At 42.7% G+C, this 20132-nt stretch overlaps 1 protein-coding gene across 1 annotated transcript in view; it reads right to left on the bottom strand.

Annotated features, from left to right (window-relative positions):
* Positions 1–20132, bottom strand: part of kif6 (kinesin family member 6) — an 87878-nt gene that overhangs the window by 53299 nt on the left and 14447 nt on the right. Inside the window, exons 7-9 of the mRNA XM_076106981.1 lie at positions 17097–17303; positions 16606–16749; positions 15693–15779 (exon numbers count right to left, since the gene is read on the bottom strand). Of these exons, the coding sequence (XP_075963096.1) occupies positions 15693–15779; positions 16606–16749; positions 17097–17303 (438 nt within the window). The remainder of the gene's footprint in view (positions 1–15692; positions 15780–16605; positions 16750–17096; positions 17304–20132) is intronic.

The raw sequence follows: 20132 nt of genomic DNA, 5'->3' as shown, positions 1-20132 counted from the left end.
GAATATTCATATTATATGTAGCCCATTCATTAAATCAAAATGGCTTAAGAGCTTCCTACAGGAAATTAGTAGCCTATATATGCTCAATTAAATACACAGGAAACAAACTGCATTATATCAAGTGGATGCCACTGACACAACATCATCATAGTGTATGTCTGTTTGGGAAATAAAACATAAGACTAGTGTACTCACCAAATAGTTGATTCTCTATTTGCAATACTTCAGATTTTTCCTGGCTGCATCCAAGAGTTTTTTGTCTCCAAGGAACTTCTTGTACACGTCTGTGCAGGGAAAGGTGAAATTGACACAAACTTGCAGCTTAGCCTTGACACTGTCCACCTCCAGCCGATTCCTCTCGTTTCTCCATGCAGATGTCATCATTGAAAAGACTCGTTCTGTGTGTGCATTGCTGCATGGGATGGAGAAAATGTAGGCGCTGACCTTCCTGAGATTCACGAGTGGTACATCTGCTTTGGAAAACAGTTTCAGATATCGCTCCTCACTGTGGCAACCTTCCATTTCTGGAGAGCTGAAGGAAGCTTCCACCATGGCATTTTCCTCATACAGTCCATCCACATCAATGTCTTTCAGATTGCAGGCCTGGATAGCATCACTGTATTCTTCATATGGCACAGCAGTTGTGAGGCCAAGCTTTGCCACTTTGCTATGAAAGCTGGTCTCAGAGAAGTCGTATCTGTCACTTATGTATTTCTTTGCTCTTTCATAGAAAACAAGAAAATCTGTCTCACATTTCTTTGCAAGGTAAGCTGGTAGCTGCTTGAGTTTGCTGTTCACAGTAAAGCCAAAGAACCTGTCCTTCAGCCTTCTCTCAAGTTTCTGTTTCAATTCAGTCATCAGCTTGAACACAGATGTAATGCTGAATGATTTGTATGATTGAGATATGTTTTAACAGACATGAGACGTCCTTTCCTCTGAAGCGTCACGTGAAGCGATGTCGGTTTCTGATGATTGAGGTCAGTCGGCCTCGGTGCGTAGATATGACGTAGCCAGCACACGGAGCCTTGTTTACGTTTTTAACCAATGATATAGGGCTAGAACCTAACCTAAGCCTATCAGATATTTATTTGACAACGCTTTTAACCAATCATTTGTTAGACTGCGTTCCAGCAAAATATTCTATCGCGCGGCTCTTTAGGCCCAGTGGAACTCCAAAAAGGAGGACAAATACGCGTCCGACTTGATGCTGTGCCGGACGCCGGACAGGGCATTGAAAATCCGGACTGTCCGGCCTAAATCCGGACGTCTGGTCACCCTAGTGTAAGTGTTGATTTTAAAGTAAATTTGATGTGAGAGAGAGAGAGAGAAAGACCTGCAGCGCTGTAACTAAGTCTGAAAAATAAAACTTCTAAAACTTTCCACGAACTGTGTCTGTTTGAGTTTATAGAGGAATATTTTAGAGGAAGATGTTAAGTATCAAATACAACCTTTCATTATTAAAGAGTACTTTATTACTCTGTCGTAATTTTTTAAACTAAGCAACCAATCCACTTCCTGTTTACACCGTCAAGCGCATGCCCAGTGTACGTTAATGGTCACTGCTGTCCGCCTTCGAAGGTTGCCGTGTGGATGCAGATCAATTCGAGAATGATGCTGAAACGGCCGTGTGGACGGAGATCGTTTCTATTTGACAAATCTGCTTCCAAATAGAAACGGAGTAGTATAGATAAGTGTACCGTGATTGGCCACACAGAACTGGCCACCGCCTGTTTTAAAAACCTGTTAACCATGTGAACAGACAACGCAAAACATAAACAGCTTGTAAGGACACAATGGAAGAAAACACGGACAAATGGACTGACAGTGAAGTCCAGAAGTTAACTCATTCATTAGCTTCGTGAGCAAACTCAGTAGCACAAAGGCTAACCCAGTAGCACAAAGGCTAGCCCAGTATCATAAAGGCTAACCCAGCAGCATAAAGACCAGCCCAGCAGCACAAAGGCTAACCCAGTAGCACAAAGCACATTCACTGAGCCTAAGAACGATGGCCGTTTCGTACTGAAATCATAAAACTTTCATGACGACTATTTTGCTTGTATTTATACGTTTGTGGCATGTAACAGAGTTGTTTATGTATTATTATATTACTGAAAAAGCTAAGAGCTTGTGGAACCGCTGCGACGGGCCGGCTTACATTACTTCAGCGTTCCTATTGCCGGTGCGAATGCATCAAAAGCTTGAGATCATCTTGTGGATGGGATCACACCAGCAACGATTGCCCCTATCCTACTTCCTACCCCTATACTTCCGGCGTCCATGCTCGGACCACACCAATACTGTGAATTTTTCGAGACTGCATCTTGCATGGTTGTTTGCTGTGTGGCAGAAAATCCCCAGAATTGTTTGGTCAAAAAATGCCTATTGACAATGAGATGTGGATTGACCGATCAATCAACTGTGCATCTGTAGTACTTACTTAAACAGGAGCTGCCAAGTTATGAAAGTAAATGTTATTTGTTTTATAAACTAATTGCTGATTACAAATTACTTCATTACTTCTACACCCCTGAAGGCAAGCACTCAGTTCTCTGCACTTGGTGCTTTTCATATTGAATTCTTTGTCGTTCGTGCAGCAGAGCTGTTAAATGGGATTAGATCCTAAATCTCCTGGTCCACAACAGGAGCAAGAGGTTAGAGGTGAGTCCACTTGACATGTGCCCCTATTCTGAAGCCGAGTATGTTATTAGCAGTGTGCCGTTACTTGAACTTGAGGCGCTATGCTTAAATGTGAAAGGGGCCACATCCACAACAGACGACACATGAGGACTGATTAGCCTGATAAAACCTACAGCTCGATTTCTCTCTAGCTAATAGTAGGAGATGTTAACTGGCCTGTAAGAGCCAAATTCAATGTGATGTTAAATATTCACTTGTATTTACATGTTTAACTTTAATCACATCTGTTTCTACTTTGAATCTTACAAGGATGTCGTTATAATTTGTTATAGTAAGAAATACATGTAAGTGACAGACAACTGTCACTTTAAGGTCACTTTGCGATAGTTACTGACAGTTGTGAGTAATATCTGAGGCAGTATGGAGCCGCACAGTTTTCCGACCGTGTTATGAACCGTGTTATGAACCGTGTTATGAGCCACGTGTTATGAACCGTGTTATGAAACGTGTTATATGGAACGATCTACGTGGATTAAGTTGTGGATAACCTGTGGATACTTATAGTATGTCCAAGTAATCAGCGTACTTTTAGGAATAAAGGAAGTCGTTGTGTACGAAGGAAATTGGATCAATATAAACACGTATTGCTTTCATCTACGAGCGGCGTCGGTGTGAGCTATGTGCTAAGGACCAGAAACACGCGTCAACTTAAGGTTTACATACTGCTAAAGATCTGGACGCTACATTAGTCGGAAAACTGGCTCCTCACGGAAAAGAAAGGATTATCGAGGACAAGAGGGAATTACGACGCGAGGTGCCAGGTTACAGTTTTGGACGGACTCCGGTAAGCATGTGCTAATAAGCTAGCTTGCTTGGTACTGATGATCGTGGAGCATTATGCCGGTAGCGTAACTCTAGGAGCTGTCAATCAAGTTCACGTGGATAAGGTGCATTAACAGTATTACTGTGAAGCAAAAGGAACCTGATTGAACCGCTATTATGGAAGAAGAAGAGTTTGTCATAGGGAAAAGGCAAGTGATAATGACAGAGAAGGCTGTAGCTGAAACAAGGAATAAGCTAATACAGCAAAGACGGAGTAAGCTAGCTCAGCTAACGAGCAAAACCAGGGAAATAGAGCGACTACGGGAGGAGGATCCTGATGTTAGCACTATAAAACTAAAACTGAGAGTTGACTACGAGGGGTTACTCGGAGACTTTGAAGAGAAGAACTATGCTCTGAAACAGTTCCTTACCGAGGAGGAATATATGAATGACCAGCTTTGTTGGTTTGAACCTAAAGCACATGAGGCCAACGTTTTCATTGCTAAAACTGAAAGATGGATAGAGTTGTTTGATGAACGTGCTGAGCAAGCAAAGCTATGTGATGATGAAATCAAGCCCTCGGATAGCATATCCACAATACTGTCTACCAGGAGTAGAAAGAGTAAGAAACATGGATTAGAAAGTGGGAGTTCTGTGTCATCCACAGCAACATCTATTTGCCTTAAAGCAGAAGTGGAGAGAGCTACATTGCTAGCTAAGGTTGCCACATTAAAACGAAAACAAGAATTGGAAAGGCAGGAAGCTGAATTAAAGGCTAAAAGAGAGGAGTTGGAGTTGAACATTGCTTTAGCAACTTCAGATGCTAAGCTTAAAGTGTTGGAAGATTTTGGCATTGGACGCATGTCGATAGTACATTCAACGCCAGGAATAAACAATGTAAGAGAAAACTTAGCATCAAGAGAAAGGCACGAGCATCGCAGCCATGTGGAAACTGGTCCAGTTCATCTTCCTAACCCACAGCCAAGCGATTATGGTCGTTCAGTGCAGCCACCCAGGAACGCTGAAATCAGTGGCAATGTTGTGGAGACATTGTGCAGTGTTATGCAGCAGCAAGCTAATATCTCAGAGCTAATGATGAAGCAGCAAAAAGGATCGACTTTGCCGCCGTTGGACATTCCCACCTTTAAAGGAGACCTGCTTGATTACCATCTGTTCATAAGGGCCTTCGAGCATGGAGTAGAGGACCGCACTGATAATGCCAAGGATAGGCTCTACTATATGGAGCAGTTTACTAGTGGTCAGCCCCGAGAGCTAATTAGAAGCTGCCTCCACATGGATCCTGAGAGAGGATACAACAAAGCCAAGCAGCTTCTCAAGGAACAGTTCGGAAATGAGCACAAACTTGCTGTGGCCTACATTGATAAAGCCTTAAATTGGGCTCCCATCAAACCTGAGGACGGTGAGTCTTTAAACGCCTACTCACTTTTCCTTACTGGATGCTGCAATGCCATGATGGACATTAGCTACCTGGAAGAAATGAACAATGCTGCCAACATGAAAGCTGTTGTCACAAAGCTACCTTACAAGTTGAGAGAAAGATGGAGGGGAATCGCATGTGACATCCAGGAACGGCAGGACAGGAAAGTCAACTTTAAAGACCTTGATGACTTTATCCGTAGACAAGCCAAAATCGCTACTCATCCAATATTTGGCGATATAAGGGATAGCCAATCAGTTAAATCAGCTACAAAGGTGCATGCAGAGGCAAAGACACAGGATTGGAGAAGCAAGAAGACATTCACTACAAGCACGATGCACATTGACCACAAGGTTAAAGACTTTGAACCAAGCATGCAAAGGGGTCCCTCAGACATTGTAGCAACAAACTCATGCATGTTTTGTAAAGGACAACACAGACTCATGTAAAACGATGAGAGGGAAGCCACACAAAGAAAAAATTGAATTTTTGCGTGGCAAAGGACTGTGTTTCAGCTGTTTAAGGCATGGACATATGAGCAGGAGCTGCAGTGAAAAGCTTTGCTGTCAGGTGTGTTCTTTAACACATCCCACACTCCTGCATATGAAAAGACGAGACGATGCAACCGAACAGGAAAGCAAAGCTACTGACAATATAGAGAGAAGTGGTGGTCTTCCAGTCACTAGTGCAATGGTATGTGCTGGAAAAGTATGTGGAGTCACTGGGGCCGGCGACGAAGAGTGCATACTCTCAATAGTTCCTGTCCGAGTCAAAACAACAAAAGGAAATAAAACAGTGGAAACGTATGCCTTCCTTGATCCAGGAAGTACGGACTGCTTCTGCACAGAAAAGTTAATGAACCAACTTAAAGTCAGTGGAAGGAGAACAACCATCTTACTGAGAACGATGGGTGATGAAAAACCTGTTGACACTTATGAGGTGTCCGGCATAGAAGTCAGTGATCTGTCTGAGGACAACTTCTTTGAGCTCCCAAATGCGTTCAGTAGAAAAAACATTCCTGTAAACAAAGAGAACATTCCACGTCAAGAGGATTTGAAAGGATGGTCTCACCTTAAAGACGTGTGCATTCCTGTAATCAATGCAGACGTGGGACTGCTCATCGGAGCTAATGCCCACAAGGCCATGGAGCCATGGCAGGTTGTGAACAGCGTCAACGACGGACCCTATGCCATAAGAACTAGGCTAGGATGGACTGTAAATGGACCATTAAGAGAAAGTAGTGCTCACCAGCAGGGTAAACAATGCAAGGTTTCATCAAACCGCATCTCAGTAACAAGACTTGATGACCTGTGGCAGCAGCAATTTAAGGTGGATTTCCCTGAGAGGGAAAAAGATGAACAGGTCGAGATGTCCAGAGATGATCATTGCTTCATGGACATGGTCACCAGATCAGCAAAGCTTCTGGATGGGCATTACAGCCTGTGTCTACCACTAAAGAACCGGATGGTCAACATGCCAAACAACCGTAAAGTTGCCGAGCTGAGAGCACTTAACCTACGGAGGAAGTTCAACAGAAATCCAAGCTATCAACTAGAGTACACTGCCTTCATGACTGACCTCATGGAAAAAGGTTACGCTGTGCAACTATCAGACGATGAGCTTCAATGCAATGTGGATAAAGTCTGGTATATACCCCACCATGGTGTATACCATCCTGTGAAGCAGAAGTTAAGGGTGGTGTTCGACTGTGGTGCATCATACCAAGGCACGTCATTGAACGAACAACTTCTACAGGGACCAGACTTAACCAGCAGTCTTGTAGGTGTCATAATACGATTCAGACAAGAACCGGTGGCACTTATGGCAGATGTGGAGTCGATGTTCCACCAAGTCAAGGTGGCAGAAGAGGATTCTGACCTTCTTTGGTTCCTGTGGTGGCCTGGGGGAGACCTCACGCAAGATTTGGTGGAACACAAAATGGTGGTGCACATATTTGGCGCTAGTTCTTCACCTAGCTGTGCCAGTTTTGCCCTGAGGAAGTGTGCTGAGGATCATAGGAAAGAGTTTGACCCAGAAGTGGCCAACACAGTGCTTCAGAATTTTTATGTGGATGATTGTCTCAAGTCTGTGGCAACAGAAGAGAAGGCAGTTGTGCTGTGTCAGGATCTGAGAGCAATCTGTTCCAAGGGAGGTTTCCGTCTCACAAAATGGGTCAGCAACAGCCGTAAAGTCCTAAACTCAATTCCAGGTGGTGAGTTGGCCAAATAGGTGAAGAACCTGGATCTCGAACAAGACAAACTCCCAATTGAGAGAGCCCTGGGTGCACACTGGTGTGTTGAGTCAGATACCTTTCAGTTTAAGATTACTGTCAAAGACTGTCCTTTTACCAGAAGAGGCCTCCTTTCAGTTGTTAGTTCAATCTATGACCCCTTAGGAGTTCTCACACCAGTGGTGTTGCCAGGAAAGAAAATCCTTCAGGAACTGAGTCGGATGAAAATGAGCTGGGATGACGACTTACCAGAAAAGGTCAAACAACAGTGGACAGATTGGTTGACAAAACTTCCCAATCTAAAGGACTTCAAAGTCAACCGGTGCATCAAGCCACCAGGATTTGGAAATCCTACATATGCACAGTTGCACCACTTTGCGGATGCAAGTGAGGAAGCTTATGGGACGGCTAGCTACTTACTGTTGCGGAACGAGAGAAATCAAGTTCACTGCACATTCATGATGGGGAAGGCCAGAGTGGCTCCTTTAAAGCAACCTACCATCCCACGGATGGAGCTGACGGCAGCAACAGTCGCTGTGAAAATGGACAAGCTGCTGAGAAAAGAGCTACAGTCGGAGGTATCCAATTCTGTATGTTGGACCAGGGAATACTTGCCACAGCTCCAGGAACGGCAAAGATGGTCAAGAGCATCGAGAAACTTTACTCTGGGAGACATCGTTCTTCGAGTGGATGACTCTGCTCCAAGAAACTCTTGGGTCATGGGGAAGGTCATTAAGGCACTTCCAGACCACAAAGGACTTGTTCGTCAGGTCTGCATAAAGACAAAGACTAGTGTTTTACACAGGCCCATTACAAAGCTGTGTCTGCTTTTGGAAGACGAACAGTGCTAAAGACTGAGCAACAGTGAGGAGTCTGTTATCTGCCTCCGGCTCTTATATCGTTATTTTGTGAGAATGTTCCTTTACAGTACATGGCTCTCTTAATTTAAGTTAGGTAATTGTTTCAAATGTTAAATCTTGAGAACAATTAGGGGCCGGTGTGTAAGAGCCAAATTCAATGTGATGTTAAATATTCACTTGTATTTACATGTTTAACTTTAATCACATCTGTTTCTACTTTGAATCTTACAAGGATGTCGTTATAATTTGTTATAGTAAGAAATACATGTAAGTGACAGACAACTGTCACTTTAAGGTCACTTTGCGACAGTTACTGACAGTTGTGAGTAATAACTGAGGCAGTATGGAGCCGCACAGTTTTCCGACCGTGTTATGAACCGTGTTATGAACCGTGTTATGAACCGTGTTATGAGCCACGTGTTATGAACCGTGTTATGAAACGTGTTATATGGAACGATCTACGTGGATTAAGTTGTGGATAACCTGTGGATACTTATAGTATGTCCAAGTAATCAGCGTACTTTTAGGAATAAAGGAAGTCGTTGTGTACGAAGGAAATTGGATCAATAAAAACACGTATTGCTTTCATCTACGAGCGGCGTCGGTGTGAGCTATGTGCTAAGGACCAGAAACACGCGTCAACTTAAGGTTTACATACTGCTAAAGATCTGGACGCTACATGGCCATTTATTAATTTGGTAAGTCTCCTGAAAAAAGGAGGAATCAGTGCAATAAGCAGATGACCTTTCTACATTACATTTAAACACAGACGTGTAATTACATGCTAATGGCATGAGGATAGGCCAACACCAGAAACAATGGATGGTGTAGTTATTGAAACGAAGCCAGACCAGTTGTAATAAAAATTCTGCACGAATCCCACCACAAAACAACACAGTGAAACCACCTAAAAATACAAGTGGCGATTGTGCTTTTTCTCACATGACCTACTTATCTCTTCAGTATAAATCCCACTTAACTATCACCGCTGAATTTGACCACTGCGAAATACTAAAGCAGACTGAAAGGCTGGAATGGTCTCGGTGAAAGAGAGCAAATACAACAGAAAGTGGTGACTCCTGACACAAAGTTGCTAGGGAGCTCGGAAGTTCAGTGAACACTTAAATCAAGGTCAATAGGTCAGACTGAGTCATCCATTTCAGCAAAGCGTCGCCACTCCTAGCAAACACATCTTTTGGCTGTAAAGACAGTCAGACATTGACAATTCAAGATGCAAGTGTGGTTTTGGGTAGGTGCCACTTAGCGGAACAAAAATTTCACCCCAAATCCACTCCATTTCATATTTTTTAACATCAGAGCTGACCATCCCTCATCAGAGCCGCTCCCTGCATCTCTTTTTTGGAGCCCTTGGTCTGATGTAATTCTCCCAGCTGCATCCTGAAATGCTGACCGCCAGTTGTTGGTCAGCAGAATAGCGCAGTCTATTTCAGAGCGCCGAGCCCACACTGGTACCACAGCACCACGGCAGGCTTCCATACACTCGAAATAATAACTGACTCAGGCCATGTAACTGATGATGCCAGCATGTCCTATGGAAACCCATGTCATTGCAACATGCAACACGCAACACTACATGTTCATCTGCGTTACTTTCTATGTGCTGAGACAAACATGCCACATAATTTACCTTTGTCAAGCCCCGCCTCACGCTGCTACTCCGTCAAGCTGACAGAGCTACCATGGAGCCCACACTAACTACACAACCTCAAGAAATATGTTCTAACAAAAATCGATTTCAGAGTGAAGAAGACAGAAAGGTCTACAATATGCGTTGAAGGATATATCCAGGATGTCAAAATGATTGAGCAGTGAAAACAGGTTGAAAAGATAAAGATAGAAGCTAAAGCTACAGATCACAGTGTGAAAGTGAACCATCACATCACCTGGAGATCCAGACAGAAGACAATGAAATTAAGAAACGGAAAAAATCCTGTAAAGTTAGGTATGTCTTTTTTCACTGTTACGATCATTAAAAAGCAAAAGCAGCATGTATTCAGTATACCTTCTCTAGCTAGCATAGCATAGACGTTCTAACGCTAGTTAATGACGTAACACACTCTGCTATTGTTAGCACCAACGGTTTTTACGTAGAAATGTTAGACGTATATCTCCTTCCAACCTCTCCAGGTAACTAGTATCACTATTACACAACGTTTAACCATGACAAGCTACAAATCCACTAAACCAGTCTGACAATGAGGGACATCTTGAATGATTGCTTGGAAGTCTATGGAGCAGAGCCAAAGGGTCAATTAAGTTTGAAACATTAAACTAACTTGTATAAATAGACCTAACTTTAAATCGTAAGTCCTCTCTTTGAATATATACTATCCATCCTATGCAAAAACCCACTCACGGTTAACAGCACTACAGTATTATTGGCTCCATTATGGGGGCCTCTTTTTATGAAGGAAGAAGTGTCAGAGCCCACTACACCTTAATATGGATCTTACATCCGCCACAACAAAATGATAACACATGGGCTGTGTTCCATGCATGGCACCATTCATTTTAGGCATTTTGGACTAAGGTGTGGAGCACAGGACTGAACAGCACACCACTACACTTACAAACTCTTCTGTCCTAACAAAGGCCAGGCTCTGAGACTAGACGAATGAGGGATCCAGGGGGAGCAACCCCTCAGGAATTTCCACACCCGCTTCTCAAACATGTCTCTCTGGTGGGCTATGGGCAGGGTTCTGTTTGACTCACAGGTATGCGCTAATCAGAGCTGTCTTCTCAAGTAACATGTTGTGTGTCTCTTTAAGTAAAGGGAGAGTCCAGGTACGGGGGGGGGGGGGGGGTCACCCAGCCTCCTATTACCCTATGCTTAGCTGCATAACAACACCGTAAGATCAACTTTTTTGACCCTTTAGGAATTACCTAGAAGTTTGATGGCGATTCAGCTCAACTCAAACGACCCCTGCACACAATGCTCAAGTGTCCCTTAAGTACACACCAAAAAGATGGTGGAAGCATCTTGGAAGATCCGATAACTGTTGACAATTTCCTCTTCCTGTAGACCAGGATCAGCCTGGCCTAAATGGAGGCTTAAGACAGACTTTAGTGCTCTTAGAGAGACCAACAGAGCCAACCTTATGGGGAGCTCCTGTGGCTGACTTCATTATGATCACAGGTCACTTTCAACACCTCATTCTTACCCTGTCCATGAGAGACGTGTTAAATATTTTGTCTGGACTGGCTGGTTTCCTGCTGTTCAGGCTTTGAAGAAGTGCATTCTGGAGCATGTAGGCTACAGTATAAGACCATTGAGGCAGCGCGTGGTCTAAGCGATGAACCAAACACTCACTGCAAGATTGGGAAAAAGCAACCTCCAGGTTTCAAATCAATTATTATTAGCCAGCATGTCCAATAGACAGTGCGCCTTCAGATGGGGGCAGGCCAAAAATGGGAGTCTGACTAAACCACAATAAATTACATCATTTTAATCTGCAAACTCCACTGCTGGCTCAACTTTTGTTTTCCCATGCAGAGAGATAGAGGGAGAGACAGAGAGACTGGAGCAACGGACAAAATGAGAAACATACTAAAAAGACATAAACGGAGACAAGAAATTTGCCCGCGGAGGTTTGGGTTTGCATGGAGCTGAAACTGTGCCGGAGCCAATTGGGAGCAGCCAGACACTGTCACAATTACTGCGCCCAGCCGCAGACTCTCTTAAAAATACCTCTGTAGGGTTTGCAAGTGGCCAGCCAAGTCTCACCAGCAGTAATACAGTAGCAGTTGATCCTCGGGCAGATCTGGGTGGGAGGGGAGGAAGCGAAAGTAGCTGTGAAGACTTACTACTACTGTATATCCCCTTGAGGGGCCTTCATAACAGCTACCAGGTCTGCTTCCTGGCATACTACAATACAGCAGTGGTGGGCCGTCAGGGCCTGCAAGGCCTTCTCTGCTGGCCTAAACAGAATCACAAAGCTATATCTATTTTATAATTTAATAATTTTTCTTAAATACACTACATGTATTCTAATTTATAAAATTATTTTCCCCATTATCTTATTTTCTCATTGCACAGCTACTGTCTTCCTCAGTTGCTCTGCTTCCAGTGCAGCTTGTTTTAAGGAGAGCTTTTATCCAATCAGATCTCACCTCTGTGTCTCTAGGTAAGAAGAGAGGCCCGAGACCTGCAGACTCACACGTGAATCCCTTTGCAGTTTAAGTGAATGGGGATGATATTGTTGATTGTCATAGTGTTCAACCAATCAGATCTTTAGTTTGACATGTTGGGCGTATTCTTTGAGTATCAGAGCCTGCTAGCCGGCCTACAATGACGTCAGCATTACTGCAGCTCAGTTTCCAGGTGCAGCTCTGCCGCGAGGTGCAGAGTGTGCTGTGATTGGTCAGTGGGCGAGCACGTGACTATTGTAAACTGAAACTTAACTTGCCAGCAGAGCTTAGTTGGAGGAGTAAGAGTTCAAATTGAAAGATATGGAAGAAATTATAACATTTTTAGGGTTTTGCTTGGTGTAGTTTATTTATTTTTTTACCTAGTTTTGTTTTTGGCTGAATAAGGAGGAGAAACGGATTTAGTGGCGGAGTTACTGACAATGCCTTTCTCAAGAAAGGACATTTCAGGAAAAGCTGGACATCGTAAGAAATGGTCAGTCAACGCCACAGCTGGCAGCCTGACTCAGCCAGGAAAAGGATTTGTATGAACGGTATTTCTTGCTGACAGCGTCGGAGAAGCGTTGCACATTTTATGGCTGGGAATGTGTTTCATTTTAACTGAGCGTCTTGGTGTTTGGAGCTACGCTACGCTAACCTGAGGACGCCATAGCATTTGAAAACTTTTCGAGCACTCGAGTGGATGTACAACTCAACAAACACGTTCGCAGGGAAACAGCTCCACAACCCGGTGTGCGCCCCGGCGGAGGTGGGATCCCGGCCCCGCTGCGGACCTGCCGCAGCAGACCGGCGAAATACAACTGGGGAGGCTCGACTGTCATCACTGGCGTCCATGAATGGAGAAGGACTTCTTACTGGAACTGAAACGATGAACTGGGATTAAACTCTTTAAGTTTCGGTAAGCGACAAACTGCGTTTGTTTTTTTACATAGTAACGTTACGACTGTTCATTTGTCTATCGTGTCGTTTTTATGAATAATATTTGAATGGCTCGTGCTCTTGTGTGGTGGAATGCGTGGATCTGCTGCAGGTTTGCTGGATTTATGCGTCATAATTAGGTTATTAGGAGGTAATTCAACTGTAGTAGGACAGCACTGAAGGCCCAGGTATAAAATGCACGGCCCGCCACTGCAATACAGGAAGGTGTGAGTGTTGTGAAAGGAGCGAGTGAAGGAGGGAAACCATCGTCAAGGGTCAACTTGGCAAAGCTGCTCAGGCCATCTCTCATTATATAATGTAAAACAATAATAAAAAGGCAGATATGGACATTTGTGTGTAAAAAATGCAGAGGCCTCTGTTACAAATATATGTTGTAACAATCCAATGACATATTCTCACCAAAACTGTCTCTGCTTTCCAGCTCCTACTCTGGCCTCTTCTTCAATTTACCAAAATATAGCATGCATTCACAATATATACAGGTGCTGGTCATATAATTAGAATATCATCAAAAAGTTGATTTATTTCACTAATTCCATTCAAAAAGTGAAACTTGTCTATTATATTCATTCATTACACACAGACTGATATATTTCAAATGTTTATTTCTTTTAATTTTGATGATTATAACTGACAACTAAGGAAAATCCCAAATTCAGTATCTCAGAAAATTAGAATATTACTTAAGACCAATACAAAGAAAGGATTTTTAGAAATCTTGGCCAACTGAAAAGTATGAACATGAAAAGTATGAGCATGTACAGCACTCAATACTTAGTTGGGGCTCCTTTTGCCTGAATTACTGCAGCAATGCGGCGTGGCATGGAGTCGATCAGTCTGTGGCACTGCTCAGGTGTTATGAGAGCCCAGGTTGCTCTGATGGTGGCCTTCAGCTCTTCTGCATTGTTGGGTCTGGCATTTCGCATCATCCTCTTCACAATACCCCATAGATTTTCTATGGGGTTAAGGTCAGGCGACTTTGCTGGCCAATTAAGAACAGGGATACCATGGTCCTTAAACCAGGTACTGGTTGCTTTGGCACTGTGTGCAGGTGCCAAGTCCTGTTGGAAAATGAAATCTGCATCTCCATAAAGTTGGTCAGCAGCAGGAAGCATGAAGTGCTCTAAAACTTCCTGGTATACGGCTGCGTTGACCTTGGACCTCAGAAAACACAGTGGACCAACACCAGCAGATGACATGGCACCCCAAACCATCACTGACTGTGGAAACTTTACACTGGACCTCAAGCAACGTGGATTGTGTGTCTCTCCTCTCTTCCTCCAGACTCTGGGACCCTGATTTCCAAAGGAAATGCAAAATTTACTTTCATCAGAGAACATAACTTTGGACCACTCAGCAGCAGTCCAGTCCTTTTTGTCTTTAGCCCAGGCGAGACGCTTCTGACGCTGTCTGTTGTTCAAGAGTGGCTTGACACAAGGAATGCGACAGCTGAAACCCATGTCTTGCATACGTCTGTGCGTAGTGGTTCTTGAAGCACTGACTCCAGCTGCAGTCCACTCTTTCTGAATCTCCCCCACATTTTTGAATCGGTTTTGTTTCACAATCCTCTCCAGGGTGCGGTTATCCCAATTGCTTGTACACTTTTTTCTACCACATCTTTTCCTTCCCTTCGCCTCTCTATTAATGTGCTTGGACACAGAGCTCTGTGAACAGCCAGCCTCTTTTGCAATGACCTTTTGTGTCTTGCCCTCCTTGTGCAAGGTGTCAATGGTCGTCTTTTGGACAACTGTCAAGTCAGCAGTCTTCCCCATGATTGTGTAGCCTACAGAACTAGACTGAGAGACCATTTAAAGGCCTTTGCAGGTGTTTTGAGTTAATTAGCTGATTAGAGTGTGGCACCAGGGGTCTTCAATATTGAACCTTTTCACAATATTCTAATTTTCTGAGATACTGAATTTGGGATTTTCCTTAGTTGTCAGTTATAATCATCAAAATTAAAAGAAATAAACATTTGAAATATATCAGTCTGTGTGTAATGAATGAATATAATAGACAAGTTTCACTTTTTGAATGGAATTTTTTCAACTTTTTGATGATATTCTAATTATATGACCAGCACCTGTATAGGTACTAAACAAAATGACTGAAAGTAAATAGGCTCTCATTGCTGCACTACGTCCTCAGATTGACAACATTGTGCGATTTGTGCTTGCTTGCATGTAAAGACATTTATACACACCAGTCTCCAGCTGGATGCTCTCTCAAGAGGCTGTAAGTTATTGGGATAAAAAATATGCCTTAACAGAATTGGAGGCATGTAAACGAGACCGAGAGAGAATGCAAACAGGAGCCTGTGATCAGTCTAAATAACGCAAAGATGGACAGGCGTCCACGCTGGAAAACTGCTGCTTTCACAATGACATGTGACACTGGAAGAAATAATTTGGCATTGGAAACCGAAAGAGGTTGGTGGGTTACATCTAGAAGCTGGATTCTCACTGGCTGATCAATTCAAGGTGTGGAAGCTCTGAGGAGCGTCTGGCCATGATGAAGCAGCGCATTAAGTCGTGCTTCCGTGATGTGATTGTGTGGCTAAACTATGGTATTTGTAGTTGCTGCGAGTGTCTGGCTGGCTCACCAGGGCAGGATCCAGTTCTTCGTTCAGTATCGCCTCATTCTTGATGAGAGCCACGCGCTGAGCAAAGCGACACGTAGAGATGGACTCCTATAGAACAGTTTAAAAAAATATATGTTTAAATGTTTGCTTTCGTGCCTGAGGAAGAATATCACTCCTGATAAAAGCATCTGGTACATTTACTTAAAGTGAATGCATGCAAGGACTAAAACAAAGAGGACAAAATGTAATAGTGTTGAGCTATACTTTTAATACTTTTTTTTGTTTTAAAAATGTCACAAAATATTCAACTTGGTTTCAACACCCAGAGAATCCTACGTATTTTTGAAGGTGAAAAAAAAATTATGTAGCCGGGAGAGGAGGGGATATGTTCCCAGAAAAAAAATTGAATTTCTGATATTACACCAGTAAAGTTACATCAGAACTCAGATATCCTCTGAGATTTAAGTATTACATTTATTTTCTTTTTAAATTCATAAGGTATGTCGTCTTGTGACTATAATCCAATTAATTGTATTTCCACATACTGTATGTATATACGTATGTTAACACCTTATTTCGAAAACCGGACGGAGTCACAAGTGTATCCTTATGCTTAATTTGCCTAAATCTGTCCGCGCCAGCTAGATCTGGGCTGAATGCATTTAGCAGAAATGAGATTTCAGAATATGGGTGAGGGGAATCTTGGAAGTTTTTTCTCTGACTAGTACCCCCCTTTTCCTGCTCCGTATTTTAATTTTTTTATACCTTCAATGGCTCTAATACACCATTGTAGAATGCTGTTTCAGGAGAGCAAATGTATATTTACAACTGACAGAGCTAGCCAGCAAGGCCAAAGGGCCTATAACATTATTTCACTCAATAACCTTGTTTCTCCACACTATTTTTGGCATAGTCTGTCTGAACATGGCCTTACATCAAGGTTCCTCTTGTCCACTGCTATTGTGGCAATCATAGTAGTCATGCAGTTGCCCCTAAGGCTGTCTCTCAGCACCGAAGTCAACATGGAGTTCCTGTAGGGGATATGGGAGCGGTTCTTCTCTGACAAAGCTATGATCACCTGAAGAAAACAGCAGTTGAAAGGGCTAAATTGTAAATCAATACGGAGATAGAGGGTTACTCCATCCATTGCTGTTGTGTGTTTATACAGTAGCTGCAAGATGCCAGTTGTCAAATCAATCAATGTCAAATGTCTCAAATAAAATAAATTTAAATGAAACGTATAGCAATCCAAATGAAGTAGCCTTAATCAGCAAAATATTGTTTTTACTCATGCGGAAAGCTTTAAACTTCACACACAGGGTAAATTAAGCAAATTCATTATTGATACAAAACATATTTTGAATACTAAATTGTTTGCACAATATATTATTCCAAATAAAAAAACGATGTCTCAGAAGCGGCTACCTGCTCCAAATAGTGGAGGGAGAGGTTGATGTACTTGGCCTCAGTGAGCAGCTGCCCATTCAAGCCAGTCTTGCTAACTCTATCCGATCCAGCCAGGTCCACCAGATGGAGCTTGGAGCGTCGCAGGGTGGCCGAGCCCGGCTCACGACTGCACACGTGCACGGTGAAAATACAGTGGGACCGCGTGGATGCCTGGTTCATCGGAGTCTGCAGAAGAGAGAAGACAGACCATTTTGAATATGCTGCAATATTCCAAGGTCTGTGTGAGAGTATTCTCAATCCTCTAAAATTGGTACACATGGTGGACACCAAGAAGAAAAAGGGAATTTCATTCTCCATCTGCCCTACTTTCCATATTGAAACAACAAAAAACACGTTTCCTTTGATTCTTATTTTTTCTTGCTCCCCGCTGGTTTGAAGATCAAAGCCACACCATGTGTAACCCAAGAGCAGTAAACACATGGTGGTAGCTTTACAAAAGCTGAGGTTGCTTTTCAGATGGTCACTTGAACAGCAGAAGTCAGGTTGAGACAGAAATAGAGTGGGAGTCACTCCACACAAACAAACTTTATTAACTAGAGGAGGATGGTTACTCATGGGGTCCTCGATGAGAGGATAAACAGAGGGAATTGATATTCACTGAAATAGTGCTGTTCATTGACTTCTTTCTGTCTTCTTGTAGGCAGCTTGGACATATGATGGTGGATTAAAATAACAGATTTTAATTAGAACAAAGGGGTTGTCCGTCTGATACAGCACATCTCTTTTCCTTTTGTGAATTGGTCATTGACTGAAGACATGGACATGACTTACTTTTACTCTCTGCTCGAAAAATCATCATCATAGACATACCAGGTCATTCATTCTAAAAAGGTGCTCTGATCCCGACTTGTTGTTGGCGTAAATGTGCCAACACCTCCCTGTTAGGGTCGTGACAGCTCACGACAGATCTTTCACTATCTTAACCCACCGCTGTCAGCACTTTCCACAGTCCAAAATTCCCTTCACTCTGCACACGTCCAAGTGTGCTCCTCAGGGTATCCCTTAAAGTAATATCAAACAGCCCTTCAATGTTGACAAGGGATCACATACATAATAGGATTGAATAAAAGGACATGGATAAGGATAGAGTGTCCCTTTTGAAGAATCTGCACTGACAGCTAACCAACCAAATGCTGGTGAAACTTGATAGTCAACCTGACCAGCCAGATGTTTTTGTAGTCATTGGAAACTGTTCGGAAAAGTGCAGGCACTCTAAAAAAATGCACGTCAGGTAATTGGATGATCTATCAATCAAACAGGGTCACCATGCACCAACCTCAAACATCATCAAGAGTCCGCTAATCCTTCTGCCTCGGAGTCTACAACCGAGGCAGAAAGTGAGAACCAGCTCCGGGTGTTTACTACCCTGCTGACGGTGAGAGTGATGAACAAGCACCCTCCAGAACCTGAACCAGGAGGAGTGGGTCTACCACATTAAGAGACTGGCAAACCAGACGATGGAGGGGCTCCCTATCACTGAGGGCTTCTGCCCGGACGTGAAGAGTGCCAAGAAAGTGTGCAAGGCTGGAGTGAAAGTACAAATCAAAGACTTATCTGCTAGGCTTGCAAAGGATGCCGCCTCCCACTGTTGGTGCAGAGATGTGCTCCAGGTCGTGGCTTTTTCCACAGGTACATCGTCTGCCTTCATTCGAATCGTTCTCATCCCATAAAGCACCACACCAACAGCTGCAGGTAGACAAAGTGTGCAGCAATGCCACTGAGAGAAGTCTATAGGGCCTCATGGTGGCTCAGTGGTTGACGCTGTGGCCTAAGGGCAACAAGGTCAAAGTCACACCAACCTTGACTCTTGTTTCTATGAGGAGTTTCTCTGTGTTGGCATGGGTTTAGTCCAAGTGCTCCAGTTTCCTCCCCCGCTCCTAATTTAGACAATAAAATTGTTGAATTGTATTTTTGATGTCTGAAGCACTTCTTAAACAAGAAAATGCATTTCCTGCTTAAAATGCGTTGGAATGCAGAAAGCTGAAATGAATCGCAAAAAAATTGTTGAAAATACAGAAATGGGAGACTACCTGTCTGAAAAATGTTGAAGCCCGAAAGCATTAAACTGCAACGTTGAAAACCCTTAGAGGAAAGTAGCTGAATTACAATGCAGGAAAAGCTTGAGGCTAAACGATTTTACTGTCAAAGTAATAGTAGTAAAAGTAGTAGTAGTAGTGGTAGTAATAGTACTAGAAGTAGTAGAACTATTAGGAGTAGTAGTAATAGCAGTAGAAACAGTAGTAGAAGTAGAACTATTTGTAGGAGTAGTAGTAATAGCAGTAGTAGTGATCATAGTAGTAGTTGAAATAACAGTAGTAATAGTAGAAGTATTAGTAGTAGCAGTAATAACAGCAGTAGCAGTAGTAGTCATAGTCATAGTAATAGCTGTAGTAATGGCCGTAGTAGTAGTTGGTATAAAAGCAGCATTTGTAGGAGTAGTAGTTGTAGTAGTTGCAGTAATAGTAGTAGCAATGCAGTTGTAGTAGAAGTGGTAGTTGTACTATAAATATTATTAGTAGTAAAAGTATTAGTAGCATTAGAATAAGTACTAGTAGTATCAGTAGTGATATTTATAGTAGTAGTTGTAGTAGAAGTGGTAGTCATAGTAGAAGTATTATTAGTAGTGGAAGTATTAGTAATTAGAAGAAGTAGTAGAAGTAGTAGTATCAGTAGTCGTAGTAATAGCTGTAGAAGAAGAAGTAGTAGTAATAGCAGTATTTGAAGTAGCAGTAATAGCAGTAGTACTAGTAGTAGTCATACTAATAGCTATAGTAGTATTAGTATTGGTAGTAGCATGAATAGCTGTAGTAGTAGTATAAGTAATAGTAGTATTGGTAGTAATAGCAGTAGTGATAATATTGGTGGTAGGAGTAATAGCAGTAGCAGTAGTAGTAATAGTAGCAACAGCAGAAGTTGTAGTAGTAATACTAGAAATATCAGCAGCAGTAGTAGTAGTTGTCGCAGTATTAGTAAGAGCATTAAGTATTTTAACAA

Source organism: Anarhichas minor, unplaced genomic scaffold, assembly GCF_050575085.1.
Source record: "Anarhichas minor isolate MPS153535 unplaced genomic scaffold, ASM5057508v1 ptg000037l, whole genome shotgun sequence".
Classification (NCBI taxonomy): domain Eukaryota; kingdom Metazoa; phylum Chordata; class Actinopteri; order Perciformes; family Anarhichadidae; genus Anarhichas; species Anarhichas minor.
The sequence above is the reverse complement of the archived record's forward strand: the minus strand, read 5'-3'. Positions and strand labels throughout refer to the sequence as shown.